Genomic DNA, 22,609 nt, shown 5'->3' on the forward strand with positions numbered 1-22,609 from the left:
AGTTATAGTTACTCCGGTCGGCACACAAACTGAGCTCGAGGCTTCCCGGTGGCCGGAGTTAACGCCCAGGGAGCCGAGTGGCCGGTACAGGAAAAGCTAACTGGTGCCCCTGTACGTTCGGCGTGTCTGTCCCTTCCAGATGCCCCAAAGCTGCAGGGGTGCGCCTGAGCACGGCCCCCCACTCTCGTGTCCGGCTAGGAGGATTTGCCAGGGCCTCTCTCCAAGGTGACTGTGACCTTGAACTCTTTTCTCCGACCACCCGGTCTCCCACCGGTCTCACCGGCTGGTGTGTCTAACCCAGCAGGTTCCCGCACCATCAGAGCGGCAGCATCACCCTCAAGCGGAGCCTGATTCTCTCGAGCCGCCACGGCATCCGGCGGAAGCTGGTGCGGCAGCTGGGGGAGCACCGGCGGGTCTACCAGTGCGGCATCTGCAGCAAGGTCTTCCAGAACAGCAGCAACCTCAGCAGGCACGTGCGCTCCCACGGTGAGTCCCCGCGACGCCGGCGCCGGGCGGCGCGTCCCGGGCGGGCGCGTGCTCTCAGGGCACCTGGAGCAGTGGCGCGCGCGGCTTGTCACTGCTCGTCCCTTAGGCGACAAGCTGTTTAAATGCGAGGAGTGTACCAAGCTGTTCAGCCGCAAGGAGAGCCTGAAGCAGCACGTCTCTTACAAGCACAGCAGGAACGAGGTGGGTGAAGGACCACTGCTGTCTAGTGACGGAGGAGAGCAGACCGTTGGCGTTGATGAAGGAGTCACGGGGTGGGGGCAGCGGGAGCTGGAGCGGCCCAGGTGGGTCCGGGCCTGGCTGGGCGCCACCAGGGCTCGGGCCGAGCGAGAGGCCCGCGTGGGCAGCGAGCTCACCCGGACGCGGGGCTCCCTTTCAGGGCAGGGGCACGGCCAGACAGGGTTCACGCTCTACGCTGGGCAGGAGGGTAGCGGGGGCATGGGCCCGTTGCTGCAGCAGCTCCCTGAGGGGGCGCGTCCCAGCTGCCCCCGCTTCCCGCCCCCCTCCCACCAGGTCGACAGCGAGTACAGGTACCGGTGCGGCACCTGCGAGAAGACCTTCCGCATCCAGAGCGCGCTGGAGTTTCACAACTGCCGGACAGGTGAAGGGCCCCGCCCGGCGCTGAGGCGCGGGTACCTGGCAGGGTGGGGACCAGGTGTTCCGGCAGAGGGTGAAGGTGGATTTAACAGGTATCCTCACCTGTAACGTTCCCCTCCGTTCGGGGTGCTTCAAGCAGCTGTTACTTACTCTCAAGAGACCGAAACTTTCCCTTTAAAAGGGGATTTATTTCACATCCTATCATTCCTCCAAAGCAGCCACATATGGCCCACAGTTGAGCCCGTGGTGAAGCAGGGGGGTTTCATCGTCACCGAGGATGGTGAGTGGTACGGTTGCTCTGGGACCCGGTGAGAAGTCCTTGAAGAGGTGGGGTCGCGGCTGGAGGGGTGGGCTTCCGCCTCGCTCTCGGCAGGAGCTTCCTCAGCCATCCGCCCCCCTCCCTCCGAGGACCCCGCCTGGGTCCAGGTGAGGGCCTTGCCGCTCCCTCGCACACACCGGCCTCCGCTGAGCCTGCCGCTGTCCCCAGTCCCCACTCGTGACACGGACCCTCGTCTGCTTGCGTGCAGCTGAAGCCGGCGTGCTTGGGCCCGCCGGTGGCCGGGACGGGTCTCAGGCCCCGTGTCTGGCCGAGCGCGCAGCTGGCTAGTGTACGCGATGTGTAAATCCCCGTGGACGGCCAGGGGACGGTTGCGCAGGAGCCCAGCCGGCAGGGGAGGCCCGTGTCCTGTCCCCGCGGCTCTTTGCCCTGTGCCCCGTGGGGGAAGGCGGGCGGCTGCGTTCCCACCCAGGGAGGATGGGGTTGGCGGAGGGTCGCTGTTGTCTTTTCGGCCCCCTCTTCTAGGCATCGTCGCACGCCTGGGGGGTGGATACCAGTGGCAGTCGGCTTAGAGACCTGCCAGGTTAACCTTTGATTCCGAACCCCCTTCCTGTTGAGCCCTCTGTGTGTGTCACCCGTCACTCTGTATCTCTGTGCTGGTTCTCGTTAGGGTGCCGGGGGGCCGGCCCGCATCTCAGGGCACCCTTACCCCGTCACCTAAATTGCCACTGCCCCTCCCTGCCGGTGGCCAGCACCCGCTCCTGCAGCCTCTGCAGTGTCCCTTCATTTGGTTCATTTGCTTGTTCCGCTTTGAGGGCTCCTGTTGGAAACTGCGGCTGGTTTCCTCCGTCCACAGTGCCTCGCTCCCAGGGCGGGGCTTTTCAGAGTGGCAGGTGAGTCTGTCTCACCTGAGCTCCAGCTGCCCTGAGCGTCAGTCACGGCATGAAGTGGCCTTGGAAGCTTCCGGGTGCACTTCCAGGTGCTACACCACCTGCATTCCGCAGCCCAGGTGTTCCCAAAACCTGGGGGAAATCCACCAATCTTTTGATGCCATATCAGTCAGAGGACCCTCGAGCTGTGCTTATCGCCGGGCAGGATGGCGCTCCACGAGGCCACGCTCGGTTCTGCACGAGCTCAGTGGGTGGGCATCAGAGCGGAGGGTGATGCCCCTGTCCCGGCCCGGGTGTTTGCTGAGGCCCGCTGGAGGCTGAGGCAGAGAAGCTCTCTTCTTTTTATCTTTATTTCTCTGGACACAAATGAAACAGAAGGTACCAAGTCAAAGCAGCAGTTGCTACGTGTCAGCAAAAAGTTCTGTTAAACCAGACGTTTGTCTGTCTTCGTTATGTAGAAGTTAACAGAGCAGCAATGAATTGAAATGCAGTTTTTCCACAATTTTAAAGGTCAGAAGTTTTGGATGGAAGACAAAGGATAAACCTGGGAGCTGAGGTCATTTGTGTAATATATTATTTGCAGGCTGTTGTACTTTCTTATAATAGTGTTCACGTTAGGAGAATGTGTCTTCTGTAGACCATGAAGTCAGGGATTTGTGTGAGGTTTGAAATGATGGGTCTGCTGGGCTTTTTCTCAGGCTTTCACTCAGCAGGGCCTGTCCTGGGTGTGAGGTGGCCCTCGTCTGCCCTCGACCTTCCTGAGGGAGCTGGAGGAGAGCAGAGGCTCATGTCCAGGCCCTCAGGCAAGACAGGGTCTCCCCGGAAATCCCCTGTCCCGCCTCCGGGTGACCCTGTGCCCCCTCCTTCACCGGAGCCCACGTGTTGGGCTGCACCCCCAGGCCTGCAAGCCTTGGAGCTGCCCAACCTCGAGACCAAAGAAAGAGCCCAGAGGCAGCGACAGAGACATCAATGGTTTATTGGACGGGGGAACCTTACACGTCCGAAGCCGCACCCCGTGTGCAGAGGGCAGGCAGCACATGTCAGGCAGAGATCTTCCCCGCTCAGGGGAGAAGGAGGCTGCCGTTTATAGGGGCAACTGACATCAGGTTGGCTCATCTGTTACCAGGGAAACCAGCGGCTGGGGCACACCCCTCCCATCCCCTCAGGTCAAGGACCACCAGCAGGGCAGGTGTCTCCCTTTAAGGAACTAGCAGAAAGGCAGAGCCTTCTGGCCTGAGGGTTAGGACAGCCACCAGCTGGGGCAGGGGGCGAGCAGTACAGGGGAGCGTGTAGAGGTGAGGCGGGCACTGGCTGGGCAGGGGGCAGACAGAGAGCGGGGCACAGCCATGCTGAGAGGCCTGACCATCCACCACATAACAGGTGTTTGTTCTCAGTTGCTGCATTTTGTTAAAACATGAGCGTAGGCCTCGAGGGCAGCAGGGATTATGGGGGGGGAGGGGCGGGGGGAGGGGGAGGGGCGAGAAGGTTGTCGTCAAGCACCTGCCTGGATTCTTGAACTGGTGACATGTGGACGCCATGGCAGGAAAAGCCACCGTGGTGACAGCCTGGCCCGGACAGCTGCTCCAGCTCTGCTGTCACCCGGCGAAGGCCACACCGGAGCTGTTGGGGATGGTTAGAGGTGGGTCCTCTCCACACGCTGGGAGGGACTCGACCCGTTAGAGGGAAGAAGCGGAAGTCCAAGGGCCACGCTGCACCTTCCACGGCTGTCGGGTTCCTGGGCTTGTGGGCCATCTGCCGAGGAGGGAGGCTTACCTGTGTGGTTTAGCAGGCCCAGAGTGGGCGGGGTCTCCAGTGATCCAATGGAACAGCCCTGTAAGGCGTGGCCCTTCCCAGAGCAGGATGGCAGACGCCCTCATCTCTGGTGGTCTCATTCCTAAGGATCCATGCCGAGGAAATCTAGTAGGAAGAGCATCATTACATTACCTACAATATCAAAAATGATGAACTAGGGCTTCCCTGGTGGCGCAGTCTTTGAGAGTTCGCCTGCTGATGCAGGGGACACGGGTTCGTGCCCTGGTCCGGGAAGATCCCACATGCCGCGGAGCGGCTGGGCCCGTGAGCCATGGCCGCTGAGCCTGCGCGTCCGGAGCCTGTGCTCCGCAACGGGAGAGCCCACAGCAGTGAGAGGCCCGCGTACCGCAAAAAAAAAAAAGATGAAGTAAATTGCCATGTATGAACTGGGTGGAAAATTATGTAACCGCTAAAATCAGCATGGAAACGTCTGCATGATAAGCACAGGTACCGCGCACACACAAACACGTGTACAGGGGAGTGTGGATACCCCGGGGCCTCCACCTGGGGCTGCACATCGGGGTCCACCTGGCAGAAGTTAAACTGCGAGGTCTGAGTCCCCGGGGACGCTGGGCAGAGTCTGGAGCCGGTTTGGTTGGAACAGCTGCCTGGGGGATGCTGCCCAACGTACAGGGCACAGGACAGCCTTCCGCAGCGATCCGGCCAGAGTGTCTGCAGCGCCCAGGCTGCGATTCCCGGATGTGGGAGTCCGCTGTGCAGCAGAGTGAGGACCGCAGTCAGTCAGTGTAGAGAGCGAAACTTGGCCTCCGGCCTCCGGGATTTGCGCATTCAGCAAACATTTGCTGACTACGGGAAGTGGTCAGTGGGCTGTAGCCAAAGGCCCAGAAATGAGAGTGACATGGTGTGACCTCAGGCCCTCGCTCTGGAGGGGGACGCACACTGTCATGCCCACCCGCTCAGGTGACACGGGACGGTGTTCCCGGTGCTGCAGGACGGCCGTGGGCAGTGAGGGCTGACTTTCGGGGCTGGCGTAGGTGACGGACCCCTGGGCAGTTAACGTGTCCTGGCAGGAGCAGGGTGGGCGTGGCAGGGTTGAGGGCAGAGGACAAGTCTGAGTGGAGAGCGCTAACCAAGGCCCCGAGACCCCCTAAACCAGGGGCAGAGGCCGGGTGGCTGGGGCCAAGGCAGACAGCTGGAGAGGTGCCAGCGCGGGGCAGATGCCCTGATGGCCCCTGTGCTTGTGCTCATGGGGGGCAGACCCCCCGGGCCTGGGGGGAGGGGACAGGACACCCCAGGGTCTGCCTGGGGCACCTGGAGGGAGAGAGCAGGGTGGGGCCTGTCTGAGGCCCTGGTGGGGCAGTCTGGCCACCTTTGGGGAGGGACTGGGGAGGGACACCGGGCTGTGGGTATCTCTGAAGGCTTCAGTGTGGGGAGGGGGTGTTTGCTGGGGGTGGGTGCACGTCTCCCAAAGGGGACCTAGGGACCAGACGGTTTTGTTTACAGGTGGGAGACATTGGGGATGTCTTTGTGCGATGGGGGAGGAGCCTGTGGAGGGCACGTGGGAGGGGAGGGGCAGGTGGTAGGTGGACTTCGGAGGAGCGGTGGGGCGGGGCAGGAGGCCGCTCACCTGACGCAGCGGGAAGCAGGGGCCGGCGCCGCAGTCGGGTTGGCTGAGGGGGTGAGGGCCAAGGACAGCTGTGGTCCAGCCGCTTTCCTTGCCACGAATCCCCCGATGCTGTGGGAGACTTGTGGCGCCAGGGAGGAAGGAGGTGAGCTACCTGTTTGCTCTGCACGCTGCTCAGGCCTGGCGTGGCAGGGGGGCGTCGTCGGCTCAGGCGGCGCAGTTTCCCGGCCCCTCCTGTGCCTGTTGCCGGTCCCACGGCCACGATGCTGAGCCTGCCGTCGGTGTCCCGCACCTGAAAGTTGCTGTGTGTTTCCCCACTTCCTCAACAGATGATAAGACGTTCCAGTGTGAGATGTGTTTCAGATTCTTCTCCACCAACAGCAACCTTTCCAAGCACAAGAAGAAGCACGGGGACAAGAAGTTTGCCTGTGAAGTCTGCAACAAAATGTTCTACCGCAAGGACGTCATGCTGGACCACCAGAGGAGGCACCTGGAAGGTGAATGCGCCTGCCGGGGAGGGGGCGGGGCTCACGCTGGCCGCGTCTCTGTGGGCGCCTGTTGGCGAGGTACCACCTGATGGGAATCGGCTCAGGCATCCAGAGGTCCTGTTGGGGGGTTAGAGCATCACGTGCGAGTGGGAACGGTTGGAAATGCCCCAAACGCTCCACAGCGGGGAAAGTTAGGAAAACCAGACTCTTTGTAGGACTGAATTTTATCAGTCACCAAAAACTTTTTGTTTTCAGAGAGCTTAATGTTGTGAGAAAATGCTTTCCGTACGAAAGTAGGAGGAAAGCAGTGTATGAAATGTCACATGGGGTGTGGTGCGCTCTCAGCCGTGTGCGTGGGACGGAACGTTTCGGGCGGAGGCTGTTTGGGGCCGTGAGTGATTCTGCCCTTGTTCCTCTGTTTCCCCAGGGACCCCCGATGACCCTCGCCATTCGTGGTGGGCTTGGGGTGCCTGGGGGCTGCCTGTCGTGTGGTGGGTTTACGAGAGGCCAGTGCAGGAGAAAGATGGACTTCAGCGGGGTCGCTAATGGGGGGGAAGGTGGGAGGCAGCACAGTGAGGGATGAGGTGGGGTTGCGGGCGACCCCACAGGGCAGACCCTGAGCTGTGCAGGGGAAGGCAGGGGCCCCGAGAGAAGAGAGAGACCGGGACCTTGGGCCACAGGTGTGTCCTGAGCACCTACCCTACCTGGGAGGCTTTCTCAAAGACCCTCTGCTCAGACAGACCCTCTTTCAAAATAGCATTTTAGTTTTAGTGATCTTGGACATTTTAGTTTTTTACCCTAAAACCCACTGCCCTCTTGCTGACTGACCAGCCTCTGTAAGAAGCACTCACTGACCAGAGCACCTTGTTATAAAAGTTTGAAAAAAAATCATTTTACAAAGAATTGTAAATGAAGTACGTGCTTGTCGGGGGAAAAGGGTCAGAAAACGAAGTTGTACGCGAAGTCTGACCATTGCACGCAGCTGTGCATGTACACGTGTCTTCATGGCTTTTAAAACAAGCCTGGAGTCAGGTCACGTCCTGCATCACCTTTGCACTCTGCCTTTTTACCTGGCCCTTCTGCACGTGGGCTCATAAGCTCCACCCCCTTCCATCTGTGATCCGGTGCTGCACTTAGCGCCTGGTGTCCACTTAGTGACCGGGTGGCCTTGGTCATGCTGCTGGGCCTCAGTGTCCTCACGTGTGTTGTGGGGATGGCCATTGTGCCGACCTGCTGGGCTGGTTGAACCGGACCCTGATGATAAAGCCCCAGGCGGGCCCATGAGTGCCGCCATTACTGCTGGAAGTCAGGTGTTTCCCGATCGACAGATACGTGGGTTGCATTTTACAACTTTATCTTACGACATTTTACAGCTGACGCACTCAGATCATTTTCCTTGGGAATGAGCGAATGCTGTGTGGCCGTTCCATGGTTTTTCCCTCTATACTGAAGCGTAATCCACGCCCAGTACAGACCTGTGTGCTTTACGCCGCTGGGAGCTTTTTGGGGAGTCACGTACTTGTCTCCAGGCCAGCGTGCTGGCCGTTCTTGAGCCCAGCTGTGCAGGAATGTCCCAGAAGGACGGGTCAGTGGTGTGGAGAGAGACCGTGAGAAGGAACTTCTCTCTTTCTTTTATTCAGCGATTCCCTGTTTCCTGAGAACTTCTAAGTCTGTTTCGATCCCAATTATGATCACTTTTGCCTTAAAACCATAGAAATTTATTATTTTCTGATTTTTTACCTTGATCCTTATTGGGCTGATTTAATTTGAAGGATGAATATTAGTATCTTTTTAATAAAAATGCCCTCCTACTTACAGACACCTCTGAGAACCCCACCTTTCCCTTGAGCTTTAGATTGAGCACAGATACCTCCCTTACCAGTAGCTCATTCTGACTTCTCTGCGTGGAAAGCTCAAGACACTTGCTGCCCTTGGTTTTCCAAGTTTCAGGTGCAGCCCGGGTTCCGGAGTCGGTGGTGCGGGCCGCCTGCCCTCCCTCCCGGGTCGCGTGTTGGAGCGCCGGTGCGTCATGGACGAGTGACCCCGCTCGCTCCTTTGCCCCACTCGTGGGCAGCCCTGTCCTCCATCAGATGGAGGTGACCCTGGCTGATGCGGGAAGGTCTCGTGTGTACTGACTCTCTCGGCCGGGGGGCGGGGCGTTTCAGGAGTGCGGCGGGTGAAGAGGGAAGACGCGGAGGCCGGCGGTGCCGAGAACCTGGTGCGCTACAGGAAGGAGCCTTCAGGGTGCCCGGTGTGCGGCAAGGTAACGCAGGCTGGGGCCGGGGCCCGGACACAGCTCACCTTTTCTAATGGGAAGGCTCAGAGCTCTATGCACTGCGTGTGGCGGGGGCGGGGGAATGTTAAGATCGAGTGGGTACTTGGTGTTCCGAGCCGCGGCGTCCCCTCACTTGGTGCTCTGGTCATCTCTCTTGCTGTGGAGGAAGGAGCTCAGCCTTGTCTCCCTTCGGCCACGATTTTCCACTAGTGCCACCCCGGCACGAACACTCCACCTCCAGCACCCCGAGCCACGTGCCTCTGGCGGAGACGGGATGTCCGGGTTTATTTTCCTGGTCAGCACTGGTCCCCCCTGCAGCATTTCCCGGTGAGAGACTGACGGAGCCACAGCCGTGTGCTCTGTGCCCAGTCCACGGATGCCGGTGCCCCGAGCGAGCAGATCTGTCCGGGGCGTCGGGCTGGCCGTCAGAGGGCGTTGACTCCTCAGCAGGCCCTAAACGTCCGGAGTACACTCCCCATCCGAGCAGCCCCGGGCCACGTCAGCCCTGCACAGGGAACCCTGTCCGGGCGCTGCCATCCAGGCCATGTCAGCTAACCACGTGAGATGGCGGTGGTCTTTGCGCACAAACGCCTGGTCTCGGCTGGGGTGCGGTTGCTCATTCCCTTAGGCTCACCTCCCGTGACTCGGCTCTCCCAGGTTCTCAGCCACGCGCAGCCCACGTGAGCCACGTGGTCCTGGAGTGACAGCAGCCGCCAGAAGTGAAGGCCCGGTGGACGGCCAGCTGTGACTCGGCCCAGCCAGCTGGCACGTGGCAGCATTGCCAGATCTTTCGACCTTTTCAAGAGAACACGGAAACCCGTGTTTTTATGGGAAATTTCCTGATTTTTTTCAAACCACAAAGCAACAGGTCCGCAGGGTAGCGTGGCCTGTGGGCTGCACGCTGGGGCTCTGACTTAGTGTGGGTTTGGGGGCTGGAGGGGGGAGTGGAGCTGGGGGTAATGGAACACACGCCTGAGCCCGGGTGGCCAGGCCGGGCTGCCACGGGCAGGGGTGGGTGGAGGCTGCCCCATGTTCACGTGTCCCGCTCATTCTGCCCACTGACCACCGGCTCTGAGGAGTGGTGGCACCGTGTCCCTTCCATGTCCTTGGGAGATGGTGTACATGAAACCAGCCAGTCATGTGACTGACATTCAGACACCTCTTATTCTGTGAAATGTTCACTGAACACTCACGGAGGGGCCAGGCAGGAGGTGAAAGGTCTCTCAGTGGCACATGGCTCGGGGTGCTGGAGATGGAGTGTTCGTGCCGGGGTGGCACTAGTGGAAAATTGTGGCCGATGGGAGACAAGGCTGAGCTCCTTCCTCCACAGCAAGAGAGCAGATGACCAGAGCCTGAATGTCTCTACAACTGAATTCTTCATTGCTTCCAAGTATCCCCTGTCTCCAGCCCCGTCTGCCTGGAGAACACAGGTGCCGGGGGATACCTGCAACCTCCGTCCCTCCCTGGAGGCCCATCTTCCTGCCCTGCTGACTCCTTTTCCCGCCCAGCCTCCCTGGGCTGTGGTCTCAGGGCCGTTGGCCGCAAGTCACCTGCAGATCTTGAAAAGCAGTGTCCGTGAAGGCATTAGCCTCTGTTCCCCGTGAACAGTGTCCCTTTCGTTCATGGCGTGTTCTCTTCCTGAGACCGTGCGTGGTCGGGGTGAGCTCTAAGGAGGCCTGCTCTCCAGGTCACTCGGCCACTGGGGCGAAGGCCGTTCTCTCAGATCAGTGCGGGCCCTGGGGGTCATCTCTGCTGCTGGTTTTGTCCACTGAGCTCTGCTGGTGGACGCACAGCTGCACCTGGCCTGTGGGCGGCAGAGGGGACACCCAGTGGATGAGTACTAGGTGAATGACCAAGTCTCCACAGTCATCACTTTAGACAGGAAGCGCTGAGAAACTGGGGGAGGCGGTGTGAATTGTGCATGAAATACGGAACACCCACTGAGGACATACCTCTTTTTTGACATCCTCTTTCGGAAAACTGCAGCTGTTTCTGTGACAGTCTTCTTGGTAGGCCCATCCTAGTGAAATATTTAAGTGAGCTGAATAAAATTGAGCAGAATACTGTGGATGGTGAAGACTAGACAACGGTTAATTCTGTATTATAATGTGAGCACCAATTTAAACAATCAAACGGTCCTGATTCTAGCACCACGTGATTGTGTCTCCAACACTGAGGAGTTGCTGCAGCTCAAACCCTGGGGAGAAGCTGCGTTTTTGTGCCCGGTTACGGTTTCCCCGCGGGCCGGGCACGCACGGTCCCAGGCGTCTCCGAGCCGGCTCTCCCCCCCACAGGTGTTCTCCTGCAGGAGCAACATGAACAAACACCTGCTGACGCACGGCGACAAGAAGTACACCTGTGAGATCTGCGGGCGCAGGTTCTTCCGCGTGGACGTGCTCCGGGATCACATCCACGTCCACTTCAAGGTGGGCTAGTGTTCCCCTTCCCGGGCTGCACGGGGGGGCGGGGCCAGCCCTCATGGTCGGCGTGGCCGCCTTGCCGCTCTTCCGGTGAGCTCTCTGGAGTCTTCTTGCCGCGTCTCCTGAAGCCCACCTGCAGGGCTCGCGTTAAAACCCCTCCATGCTAGGCACCTCCCAGGAGAAGAATGAGGGTCGAGACGGGGGGGGGGCATTTGCTTCCCTCCCTGCCCTTGAGGAACGTGAGACGGGAGCTTGGGGGTGTGGTGGGGAGAGGAGTGGTTGGGCGGGGGAAGAAGTGCCGAACCAGGGAAAAGGAGGGAGGGGTCGGTGGTGACGAGGCCCACATGAGGACGCAGAGCACGCCCTCCAGACGCATCCCAGCTCGGTGACTGTTCCCAGCAGCTCCAGCCCTGGCGTTCACAGTCACCTGGACGCGAGCAAAGCCAGATGGCACCACCGTCAGGGGGTGGGGCGTCCCAGGTGACACGAGGGCACGGTTTCTGCATCCGGCCTACAAATCCCCGGTTAAAGCTCGCGCCAAGCGTGTCAGAAATTGGACGCGGTGACTGTTTGCCAGGACATCGCGCTGATGGATGACCAGCAGAGGGAGGAGTTTATCGGCAAGATCGGGATCTCCTCGGAAGAAAACGATGGCACTTCCGACGAGAGCGCAGACTCGGAGCCTCACAAGTACAGCTGCAAAAGGTGTCAGGTAACTGGACCTGCAGCCTTCCGGCCCTGGGGCTGCAGAGCTGCCGGCCCGCAGGGGCTCTGGCATGGGGGGGCACCTCACAGATGTCCCGGAAGGCGCCCCAGGTCTCGTCGCATCTCAGGGATGTTGGACACGGGTCTCACCGCCATCAGGGGACCACTGTCTCAGAATCAGTGTGGTCCACACGTGCCTGTGTGGCTGACCGGTGGGGATCCGTGTCCGCGAAGGTGGGCGCAGGCCAGGGCTCCTCTCTCCTCCGCCTGCCCCCCACACGACAGGGACCCTTGCTTAGAGGCTGGGGGCGCGGTGAGTTTTCAGCAGTTTTGCTGTACGGCTTCACTGCTCAGGGAGCTGTGGTTCACCGCTGCCGAGCAGGTCCCTGCGTTCTCCCTGGGCGTTCGCACCCGTGGGCTCGGCACAGCACCTGACCGTGTACCTGTCAGGGCCTTCAGGCTTGGGGGAGAGATGGGGTCAGGTGGGCGGAGAGGAGGGGCGTTCTGGAAGCTGGCTGGGGTGGTGGGGGGCGTGGGACCTGCCGGCAGGTCCAGGAGGACCGGAGTCTGCTTCCTGTGCTCCCCCCACTCCGTGATTTTGACCACCGCTGGCCCTGCTCTTGGGAGCCCCCGTCTCCTGCTGGGAAGCGGGCTCCGTCCGGCGTCCGGGATGCCTGGGTGGCGGCGGCGCAGCGTTGGCCGCGGGGCTCCGGGCTGCGTGCGCACGAGAGCAGTGTGCGTGTCTGCAGCTCACCTTCGGCCGCGGGAAGGAGTACCTGAAGCACATCATGGAGGTGCACAAGGAGAAGGGCTACGGCTGCAGCACTTGCCATCGGCGCTTCGCCCTGAAGGCCACCTACCACGCGCACATGGTCATCCACCGCGAGAACCTGCCTGACCCCAACGTGCAGAAGTGAGGCCCGCCCGGGCAGGGGCTCCCTGGTCGAAGGTGGTGCGGAGGGAGGGCTGGCTTCCTTGCAGAGAGGCAGGTGCCCAAATCGGCCGTCTGGAGCGTAGAGCAAGTTCTCCCTGCTTCGGGGGCCCTGGGCGGGTCTGGGGGAGGCACTGGCCTCGCTCCTTCGTGGGTCATCAGGCCTCTCCCAGGTTGCACGCCTTCCCAGACCCCCGGCACAGTGGGCCGCGTTGCAGGCCCTGCCTCCATACGACCAGAGCCCCTTTGCCCCGCAGTAATTAGGTTTCGTGAATGTCAGTCCCACTTCTGGCTACAGCCCGTAATCAGCGCTGTGTGTCCAAGCAAGTCAGGCAACAGCCCTGCTTAGAGCCGGGTAGTCTGCTCGGGCTGCCGACTGGGCAGCTTGAACAGCAGAAATGTATTATCTCAGTGCTGAAGGCCGGACGTCCTAGATGCAGCAGATCTGCTTCCTTCTGTGACCCTGAGGGAGCATCTGTCCCAGGCTCTCTCCTTGGCGTGTGGATGCCATCTTCTCCCTGTGTCCTCGTGGCCTTCCCTCAGTGCGTGTCTCTGTGTCCCTGTTTATAAGGGCACCAGTCATACTGGGTTCGGGCCTGTCGTGAGGACCTCAGTTTTAACTTAGCCACCTCTGTGAAGACCCCCATCTCCAAGCACCGTCGCATTCTGCAGTGCTGGGAATCAGGACACCAACGTGTGAATTTTGAGGGGGACGATTCAGCCCAGATGGAGGCTGAAGTCTCTGGGTCCCTTGTCCCCCGCCCGGCACCTCTTATGCCCCACCTGCCGATAGAGGCGCTCAGGCAGGTGCACTCGGCCGCTGACGGCCCCGGGAGGCTGTGCGGGGCGTCCTGAGCCTGTGCCTGGTTTCAGGTACATCCACCCATGTGAGATCTGCGGGCGTATCTTCAACAGCATCGGAAACTTGGAGCGGCACAAACTTATCCACACAGGTAGCCGTGCCTGGGAGGACGCAGGGGCCCGGGCTGCTTTCTGCCCAGCGGTCATCTTGCCTCCCTGCCGACGCGTCTCTGTCCGTCTTTGCCACCGCTCCCCCCTCTGGGTCCCCGTGGAGACCGGGGAAGGTGGGCCTGGCGGGCACTGCTCCAGCTGCAGGCGGGGGGCCGCACTTCTCCCGTCACTGCCGTCACACGGTGACCGTGGGTGCGGATCTCCTGCTGTGAAAGTCTGACCTGTTTGTCTGTAGGTGTGAAAAGCCACGCCTGCGAGCAGTGTGGGAAGTCCTTTGCCAGGAAGGACATGCTGAAGGAGCACATGCGCGTGCACGACAACATCCGAGAGTACCTGTGTGCAGAGTGTGGGAAAGGTGAGGGCAGGTGGGGGGACCCGAGCTGTGTGCTCAGTGTGGGGGGGGAGGGGGAGGGAGGGGCGAAGGCAAGAGCGGGCGCACGGAGGTGGGGGGGACCTGGCCGTCAGGCAGGAGGGGCGGCCAGGCCACACGGACGGGGGGGGGCGCCCAGACCCGAGTCATTTACTCAAGAAAGGTAAGACCCGAAGAGGATCAGCGAGAAAAATAAAGCCGTCCAAAGGCAGGGAGATGGGGTGAAATCAAAGCACAAGCAAATCGTTTTAAAAGTAGGGAAACAGTGCAACACAGAATTCTGTGAAGTACAGAATAATCTGAGGGTCCTCATATGGCCTGAGTATAGGTGCAAAGTCCTCGACTGCCGGCTGGAACTACTAACTAGGACCAGCTGTGCAGTAACACAGTGAGTACTGTTGTCAGTGGTGACTGTGGCCTTTATGTGAGTCAGGTGGAATGAGTTAAATGCTAGCAAGTCCATGAATAAAACCTCACATCAGCAAGTAGAATGAGGAGAAAAAAGGCAATCGCAGTCCGTGGTAAAACTTTAACTCATTTCTGTTTGAAAACAAGCCAGAACGGTCAGGAAGACTTGGGGCAGCGGGTCTTTGGCGCTTTCAAGTGGCCGCCAGTGTTCTGTGTGGTGGAGAGCGGCAGTGCCACCCTCCTTCAGATATGGGACTGATCAAGTTCATCTGCCTTGCTGTGAGGGTCTTTTAAAAACTTTAATATTCCATCAAGTTTTTACTTTCTTCCTTTATGTGATTTTTAGGAAAGTACGAAGAAAACACAAATGCCCCGTAATTCCACTCACTGGATAAACCCCTGTTAGACTCGTAAAATAAGATTACACGCAGAAGGCTAAAAGAACTGCAGAGAAAAGCAGGAAGTGCACAGTCCCCCACCCCTGGCCCCCAGTCCCTCTCTGCACAGGTGACAGTGTCTTGTCTGTTCTCCAGAGTAACTGTGTGCAGCGTGTAGATTGTTTTATTGAAAAAGTAACCCAGGCACCTAACCAAAAAACAATTTTTTTACACAAATGGATATGCAAAGTAAAGTTATTCCCACCTCGGATCTCAGTCATACTCTTCAAAAGCAGCATTTGATCGTTGTGCACTGACATTTCTAGAAGTTTCCACGCATGTCAGCACTGGCCCTGCTGGCTGGAGCTCCAGCTGCAGCCCCCGTCTTTGCTGCAGCAGGTCCAGCCCCTTTCCCACAGAGCTAGAGCCAGTTAGAGGTGGGAAGGGTTGTAGGTAGACAGGTGTGGTGGGCCGTCCCCCCAGCTGGGCAGGGGGCAACCACACCTGAGACCTGAGTGCTGTTCAGTGAGCCCTGGCAGGTCAGGGAGGGGTGCCCAGGGTGGGCGCTGAGGTCAGTGGCACATCTTGTGTTATATACATTTTTATATCTGAAGTGTATTTGATGTTTAGTTTCATGATTTCTTTCATGACTTCTGAATATTAAATACAATGCAGGTGTTAACACTTGGGTTACCGTATTTATTTTCCATAATCCTAAACTATCAGTGGTCATTTTACTTCCATATCATGGTCACTGGCACATACAAGCGGATCCTTGTGCTTACCTGTTCTTTCCATACCTTACTTTTTATTTACTTCCATAGCCATCGTGGTGACCTTTTCGTATCAGGCACATATTGCCCTAATTTTCCTCTCAAAACCTTGATAGGATTCCATCCTGTGGATTCCTACAACCAGACCCTTTAATTTATATCTTCAGGGGTTTTTGGTGTGCAGTCTTTTATCATTCCAGGTGATGTTGCAGGAAATGCCCTTGCTTATTATTATCAGTACTTTACATTTTCCCCCCAAATTCTGGACCTGACCGGGTCCTATTCAAATGGGAGGCTGTAGAAGTAATGAGAGCCCCGTCACCGGGCAGCAGAGACCCGTGTGCCATGCCTGGTGGGTTTCCACGTATAGCACTAGTAGCCGAGGATACACAGGAAGATTTGTTCAAAACACTTCACGCACCATGAGATGCTAAGGCCGCCCCCCAGGCGCCCTTTGCCCACAGACCCTGCATCCCCCTTCCTGTCCAGCGCTGCTCACCTGGTGGGTCTCCTGGCCTAAGACCCCCCACCACTGATTCAAACCCTAAACCAGGGTCTTTCCTTCTTCAGCGCCTGAGTTAGGGAGGTTTTAGCATATTTTGCTCCTTTCCGCAAGTGTTGACTTGGTTACATTAACCTGAAGGTAGATGGAAAGTCTGTGTTTGGACCTTTAAGTATCTAATCTTAATTAACACTTACATCACCAAGATCAACAGCGGACTTCAGGAGACTTGGAGCCGCCTACCAGATGAGTCAGTTGGGTCACAGTGGTTAGATTGGCACGGCTACCCGCAGCTCCTGTTGTTGGGAGCGCTGACCGTGCAGGCTGGGTGGGCGCCCGCTGAGACGGGCTGTCTGGAAGTGGCCTCCGAGGACACACGGCCCGCCTCACCGCTGGTGGAGGGGGCCCTCTTGGAGACGAGCCCCCGCGCCCTGTCCCTCTTCGCTCTCACCCCGACCTGTGTGTGCCGGGGCGAGGGGGCGGGGCGTGTGCGCCGCTGGGGTCCTTGGCAGGGCTGGGGCCCCCGAAGAGCCGCCGCCCTCCGTCCGCAGGCATGAAGACCAAGCACGCGCTGCGCCACCACATGAAACTGCACAAGGGCATCAAGGAGTACGAGTGCAGGGAGTGCCACCGCAAGTTCGCGCAGAAGGTCAACATGCTCAAGCACTACAAGCGGCACACGGGTGAGTCAGCCCCGGCCGCGGCGCCCTCGCGGAGGGACCAGGCCAGCGGTGCAGGTGCGGCTCGGGGAAGCGCCGCCGCTGCCGCCCCTCGCGGCCTTTAGCTCCCAGCAGGACCCGGGCTTCCTGACCGAGCTCTCGGAGGTGGGTCGCTTGGGTGGCCGGTGTCTCAGAAGCTCCCGGTCCCTGCAAGCGCCCTGCATCCTTGTGCGCCCTCACGAAGCTCGGGTTACCGCCCAGCTAGCTGTCCTCAACGCCTTCCCTTCCGCTCAGCCGTCGCCCTGCAGGAGCGTGTGAGGGAGAAACCATCAGACGAGGGCCCAGGGCGTGTGTACACGCCGGTCATTCTGTCATCTGGATGTGTCCATCAGTAGGGCAGTGGCTAAATTATGGTGTGTTCACCATGACGGACAGTGCACCCCTGCAAGTGATGGAATCGTACGTTAAGTTACACAGACATTCATGGTCCAGTGGGAGAGAAACCAGCCTCTACAACAAATGAGTTCATTGTTTTATAAAACATTTGTGTGTGGATGAACGTGTGTGTATAAGAGGATTAAGATCGACAGCGGAGTGAGAGACAGTTATCCCTGGGTGATGGAGTTGTGTCTGAAGTTTCTGGTAGGAGCCTCTGGTTGGTTCCATGTTCTCCCTAAAATGCACCTGAGTCCTGCCACTGCCTGGCCCAGCTCACCTGTGCGCCCACCTCTCTCACTGCCCCCAAGGCTGTCCAGGCCACCACGCAGGTCTGCTTTGGGTCCCCCTGGAGTGCCAGCCCCCAGGGCACTGGGCTTTCACGAAAGTGTGCTGCCCTTCTCTTCCTGGGGAAGCTCATCCGTTTCACTTCCCCTTTTCTGGGAAGCGTTCACCCCCTGGGACTGGGTCCTGCACCACCTCTCGGGTCTCACAACACTGCACCTGCTGGGCTGTAGTGGCCCCTGGCCTCCAAAAGCCGCAGTGAGCGTACGAGGGGTTCGCCAAATACAGGGCCAAGATAAGTCCAAGATGAGTGGACCCTGAAAATCACTTACCTAGTTTTCCATTTGGGGGAAAACCTTTATTTAAAAGGCATTCTAAGGATCCACTTTCTTGTCAGTTTGGGGAGAGAAACAGTGCAATGCCCTGATGCTTCCTTGCCGGGTTGCAGGCAGGCAAGGTGGTCACCCCAGACCGAGTGACTGATCTGAACACTCAGGACTGGAGTGAAGCGGGTGGAAGCCTTAAACGTGTCATAAACGTGGCCCTGCCTTCCCTGGTCGCGAGCTGTGCAGAGTAAGCTCATTGAATCGAATGCTGCTGAGACTCTGTGGCAGTCTGTGGGCCTCGGGCTGAAACTGTCCTTGTCACCCCTTCTGCGGAAGGAGCTCGCCTGGGTGCCAGCCATAGGGTAGCTTTCGAGCCACAGTGTGCCGGTCGCGTGTGGGGATGGACACTTACTGCCTGCTGTCTCCTGGTAATTTACGTCCCGTGCAGCTTCTGCAAATACAGGAATGTGTCAAGGACGAGACAGCTTCTGTGTGTAGTTAAACACTCACGAAACGTGAAAGTAAGTGTGCCTTTTTCTGCAGGGATTAAAGATTTCATGTGCGAACTGTGCGGAAAAACTTTCAGCGAGAGAAACACGATGGAGACGCACAAGCTCATCCACACGGGTAAGCGGGGCACCTGGGGACCGGCCGGCCGCCCGCCCGCCGCGGCCTCCGCTGAGGCCATCGGAGCGTGCGCGGTGGGGACGGCATGGCTGTGATGCTGTTGGTAGGCCTTTTCAGATGTTTTGGTGCTGTTCTGCCTTAACGATGGCCCCTTGCCCCCAAAACCTCAGCCCATCAAAATTTTCGGACGTTGTCCGAAACTTGAATTTTCGGACATTGGAGTAGCGACTGGGCTCCAGGAGGGGAGGGGGCCGCGCTGCCTGTCCCGCGGCCTGACCACCGGGCGGGTGACCCGGCGGCTGAGCCCGCTCACGACCCGTGCTTCCTCTTCTGCCCCGTGCGTGTGGGAAGTGGGCAAGCAGTGGACGTGCTCCGTGTGCGACAAGAAGTACGTCACCGAGTACATGCTGCAAAAGCACGTGCAGCTCACCCACGACAAGGTGGAGGCCCAGAGCTGCCAGCTGTGCGGGACCAAGGTGTCCACCAGGGCTTCCATGAGCAGACACATGCGGCGCAAGCACCCCGAGGTGAGCCTGGGCGGGCGCCCCTCTGCCTGCCTCCCCCCGCCTCCCCGCGCGGACCCGGCCCCTGCCCAGAGACCCCGCCGCGCTGGCTCACCATCCCTGCCCCCGCGCAGGCCCGTGGTTCCTCCAGGTGGGGCCTGGGCCTGGCAACTCCCCTCCACCTGCGCGCCGACGGCGCTGAACGAGTGAGTGGACAGAAGAGCCTGGCACGTGTTTTCTGCTGAGGTTATAAATTACATTCTCGCTGGAATTACAGCGAGACGGGAGTACGACCCTGACCCCTCCCCCTTTCCTCCCTTTGGGCAACTAAAAAAGATTCAGGACGGGAGCCTCCGTGTGGTGTTAGGGGCTGATTAGAAGGTGGCCCTGGGGACCGAGGGGGAGAAGCTGTATTGAGGCAGATAGACCCTGGCTCACCCGTGGGCTGGTTCTAAAGGCAGGTCCAGCGCACTGAAGAATTCAGTGCTTTTTACAAAGAAGTAAACTGAAAAACAAAGCTAGAAGAAAGTACGGGAAAATAGCTATATCACTGAAAGGTGGAAACTTTCTAAGCGCAAAAGCGGTGAGAGGAGTCTCGAACAAACGATTCGACTAAGCGGCATAACATTTAGAACTTCTGTAGGTCAAAGGGAAAACGGAAAAAATGTGCTAAGATATTACTACCGTTAACAGATAGAAACTGTTAACATTAAAGGTAATATGCATTCCATGAGTAGAACACGGAGAACCCAGCGTGTCCACGGAGATTCATGAAAGCGAACACCTGTGGTTAAGACACAGGAGAAAGCCTTTAACAGTAGAGGTGCCATCCTTCCTCCGTTAAATTAGAGGAGGTTCTTAGATTCAAAATGCCTGTGCGGCGGGCGTGAGCCAGGCGCCCGGCTGTGCCGTGTCCTCCTGGGGGGGCAGCGTGACCATCCCTCCCTTTATAAGTGACTACTTGGACCCCTCAGTGTCCAGCAAGAGGAATGTGATTAAGTTAGTGGTAGTTTAGTGGTGTACCTGAATGTAACGTGTTTGCAGAGAACCCTGAGTGAAAGCGCGAGTGTTTGCTGTAAGAAAGCCGTGCACACCGTGCGCGTACCGCGTGTGTATACACTATGTCATTCGCGTTGTGTGTGTATGGCATACTCACGTATGTGATATAAATGGGGTGGGCGAAACGAGAAAGGACGAAAACATTACACGGTGGTCTTCTCCTGGCGTTGAAGTTTTGGTTATTTCCTCTCTTGTTCTCCATTTTAAATAATTTCCTCCAGTGAACATGGGTTACTTTCGCAATTATAAAAGCACCCTCTGCCTCATTTGGATGGTAGGTGCGTCTTTTTCTGCGTCACCTTGACCCTGAGCTCTGGGGACCCCGAGGAGCTGGGGCTCCGCCAGCTTCGCTCTCCTCGCTCTTGGGCTTTTCCACCTAGTGGCCAGCTAGCGTTTCCACCTAGAAAAACAAAGTTGGGAGAGCAGGAGCCCGAAGTGTCAGCATCCACCCGCTGCCCAGTGTCGGCAGACAGCGCCCTCCAGGTCTCGGGGCCCAGGGCCGGCGCTGCAGGCTCCCCCGGGGGCTCGTGACGTGTGGGAGTGATTTCTTGGTGACGTGTGGGTGTTTGTAGCTACGCGTGCTAACAGCGCGCATGGCAGTTTTTGCAGACGGGTCGTGTGATGCACGTTGCTGGGCGCGGGAGGCCTTGCGGGCGCGGAGCAGCTCGGCAGACGCTTCCGTCTGGTTGACGGTCACTTCCTAGCCCGCCCCTCTGTGCGGCCACCTCTTTGCACCTCCTCCTCTCACGCCCACCATGCGGGTGGCACAGCGCTCTGGAGGGGACACCAGCAGACGGAGGGCTCCCCTTTCGGGGCTCTGTTCTCAGTCCCTTTTGTCTCTGAAGCCTTCAGCCTCTTCCCCCGTTGATCATCTGACGTTTCTCTGTCATTTCCTTCTGTGTTGCTCAAACAGATACAGTTAAGTGCCTGTGGGGATGAGCGCTGGTGACCAGCCGGACAGGGTGCGCCCCGTCCTCCTGGACCGACCGTCTAGGGTGGGAGACGGGGGGTGGGTAGGACGCAGACAAGTCAGACAGGAAGAGATGGAGTGAGGCCGAGGGAGGGCTCTGCTGCTGTGTGGGTGCCACCCGGGGGCCCGGCTGTGCAGGGGTGCGGGGCAGGGGGCCACGCAGTGCTGGGCACAGACTCGGGGGCAGGGGTCCCGTGGAGGCCGGCTAAGGTGTTAAGCGTAAACTGCTTTCACACATTGGAGACCTTTCAGAATTGATGCGATTTTATTACTTCAAGGTATGGTCTTTCCCTCTTCTTTGAGTGAACGTTGCATTCAAACAAATTCAAACACACGAAGTCCTTTGCATGCGTGGTCTTCTCTCCGAGTAAGAGCGAAGCCAGCGGATGCTTCTGTGGTTGTTCTTCGTGGCACGAGCTTCCAGACCGCGTGACTAGGACACTGATGGCGTCGTCGTTGACGATGGTGGAGGTGGGGGTGACAGTGACAGTGGTGACAGCGGTGGAGGTGCTGATGGTGAGGGTGGGAGAGGACGGTGGCATCTGGCTGCTGTGACTAAGCTTTGCAGCATCACAGTCACACTTGGGTCCTCGGCGCCACGTCAGCATTTACGTTGCAACACACATGACCACGACCTCCTTGCTGGCCGTCCTTTCAGAGAACGCCCAGCCCTGGTCTTGGAACCTAAGTCCGGAAATGCAGCTCCCCGTCATTCTGCTTAAATGAGCCACACCCGCTACGTATAGCCTATAATTTTGTTCTTAATTTTTTTTGACAAAGAATGTAGAGATGCTTGCAGAGCCATTTGGCTGAAGAGCCCGTGCAGATACTTTCCTGGTCTCCCTGCTCTCGTATAGTCTTTGCACAGCACTTCCCTTCTTCAGCAACTCCCCGTTTCCACACCTCCCTCCCAGGGATTCCGTTCTCTCTGCGCTCAGGGTCCGTCGCCCCACCTGTGATTTGTTCACTTAAGTGATCCCAGTCACGGTACAGCCGGCGTCAGCAGGTGTGTGTGTGGGTCAGGTTCAGAGAAGACCGGGTGGACCCCGGGCGTGTGTCGTGGCGTAAGGGTCTGCGTGCTAGGGACCGGCCGGTGCGGCTCACAGGTGCACTTCATCAGAAATGACCAATGAAACTACCCGGACTTCTCTAGTTTTCAGGTAGAAAAGTCACGTGTGTACAGTGTAAATGTCTCATTCTCGAAGGTTCCTTGTAGGACAGTTTTCCTGTATCTTATCCCGCTCCGCTCTCGGTTTGAAAGAACAAGATTGAGTGAGAATGCACTATGCATTATGCACTGTGCACGTTAGTGTTTTCACTAAACTAAAAGGGAAGGAATAGTCTCCACCCTCGAGCGGTGGACAGTGCGGTGACACACGGACAGGGGCGAGGTAACACCCCCGTGTGTGAGAGCACAGCAGAAACTTGAAGAGAGGGGGCCTGGGAGGAGGGAAGGAGAGCCCGGACGGGACTGTGGAATCCAGGTTTTCAAGTCCTGAGCAGGGCCCGTGAGGGCGTGGGCGCCTTTGAGGGTGACGGCCTGTCGGCGCGTTTCTGGGTCCCGCCTGACCTGAGCCTGGGCCTTCGGGCGTGGTGTCCCGGGCTCACCGCCCTGTGGTCACTCCTAGGTCCTGGCCGTGAGGATCGACGACCTGGACCACCTCCCCGAGACCACCACCATCGACGCCTCCTCCATCGGTATCGTCCAGGTGAGCCCTGCGCACGCGGGGCCCGGGACGTCTCACCCGAGGGGCCCCGGCAGGTGTCCTGAGTAGCCTTTGGGAAAAAACCCCACGTTTCACGCTCGTTTGCCTCTGTTTTATTGGTTGGTCGTCACCCCAGGAGCCTTTTACTTTCTG

General features: G+C 58.6%; 1 protein-coding gene across 3 annotated transcripts in view; it reads left to right on the forward strand.

Annotated features, from left to right (window-relative positions):
• PRDM15 (PR/SET domain 15) overlaps positions 1-22,609 on the forward strand; it is a 58,780-nt gene that overhangs the window by 30,787 nt on the left and 5,384 nt on the right. For 2 of the 3 annotated variants that reach the window (XM_089910215.1, XM_089910217.1), the window contains exons 9-22: positions 305-486; positions 593-687; positions 1,018-1,105; positions 5,995-6,162; positions 8,319-8,416; positions 10,723-10,854; positions 11,426-11,560; positions 12,303-12,466; positions 13,358-13,437; positions 13,692-13,811; positions 16,438-16,569; positions 18,135-18,218; positions 18,570-18,745; positions 22,379-22,459. In XM_089910215.1, coding sequence (XP_089766341.1) covers positions 305-486; positions 593-687; positions 1,018-1,105; positions 5,995-6,162; positions 8,319-8,416; positions 10,723-10,854; positions 11,426-11,560; positions 12,303-12,466; positions 13,358-13,437; positions 13,692-13,811; positions 16,438-16,569; positions 18,135-18,218; positions 18,570-18,745; positions 22,379-22,459 — 1,735 coding nt within the window. Of the gene's footprint in view, positions 1-301; positions 487-592; positions 688-1,017; positions 1,106-5,994; positions 6,163-8,318; positions 8,417-10,722; positions 10,855-11,425; positions 11,561-12,302; positions 12,467-13,357; positions 13,438-13,691; positions 13,812-16,437; positions 16,570-18,134; positions 18,219-18,569; positions 18,746-22,378; positions 22,460-22,609 lie in introns of all 3 variants that reach the window. The other variant, XM_022552830.2, reaches the window with a different exon arrangement.

Source organism: Delphinapterus leucas, chromosome 4, assembly GCF_059928025.1.
Source record: "Delphinapterus leucas isolate spDelLeu-1000000601 "Yukka" chromosome 4, BTC_Dleu_Yukka2, whole genome shotgun sequence".
Taxonomy (NCBI): domain Eukaryota; kingdom Metazoa; phylum Chordata; class Mammalia; order Artiodactyla; family Monodontidae; genus Delphinapterus; species Delphinapterus leucas.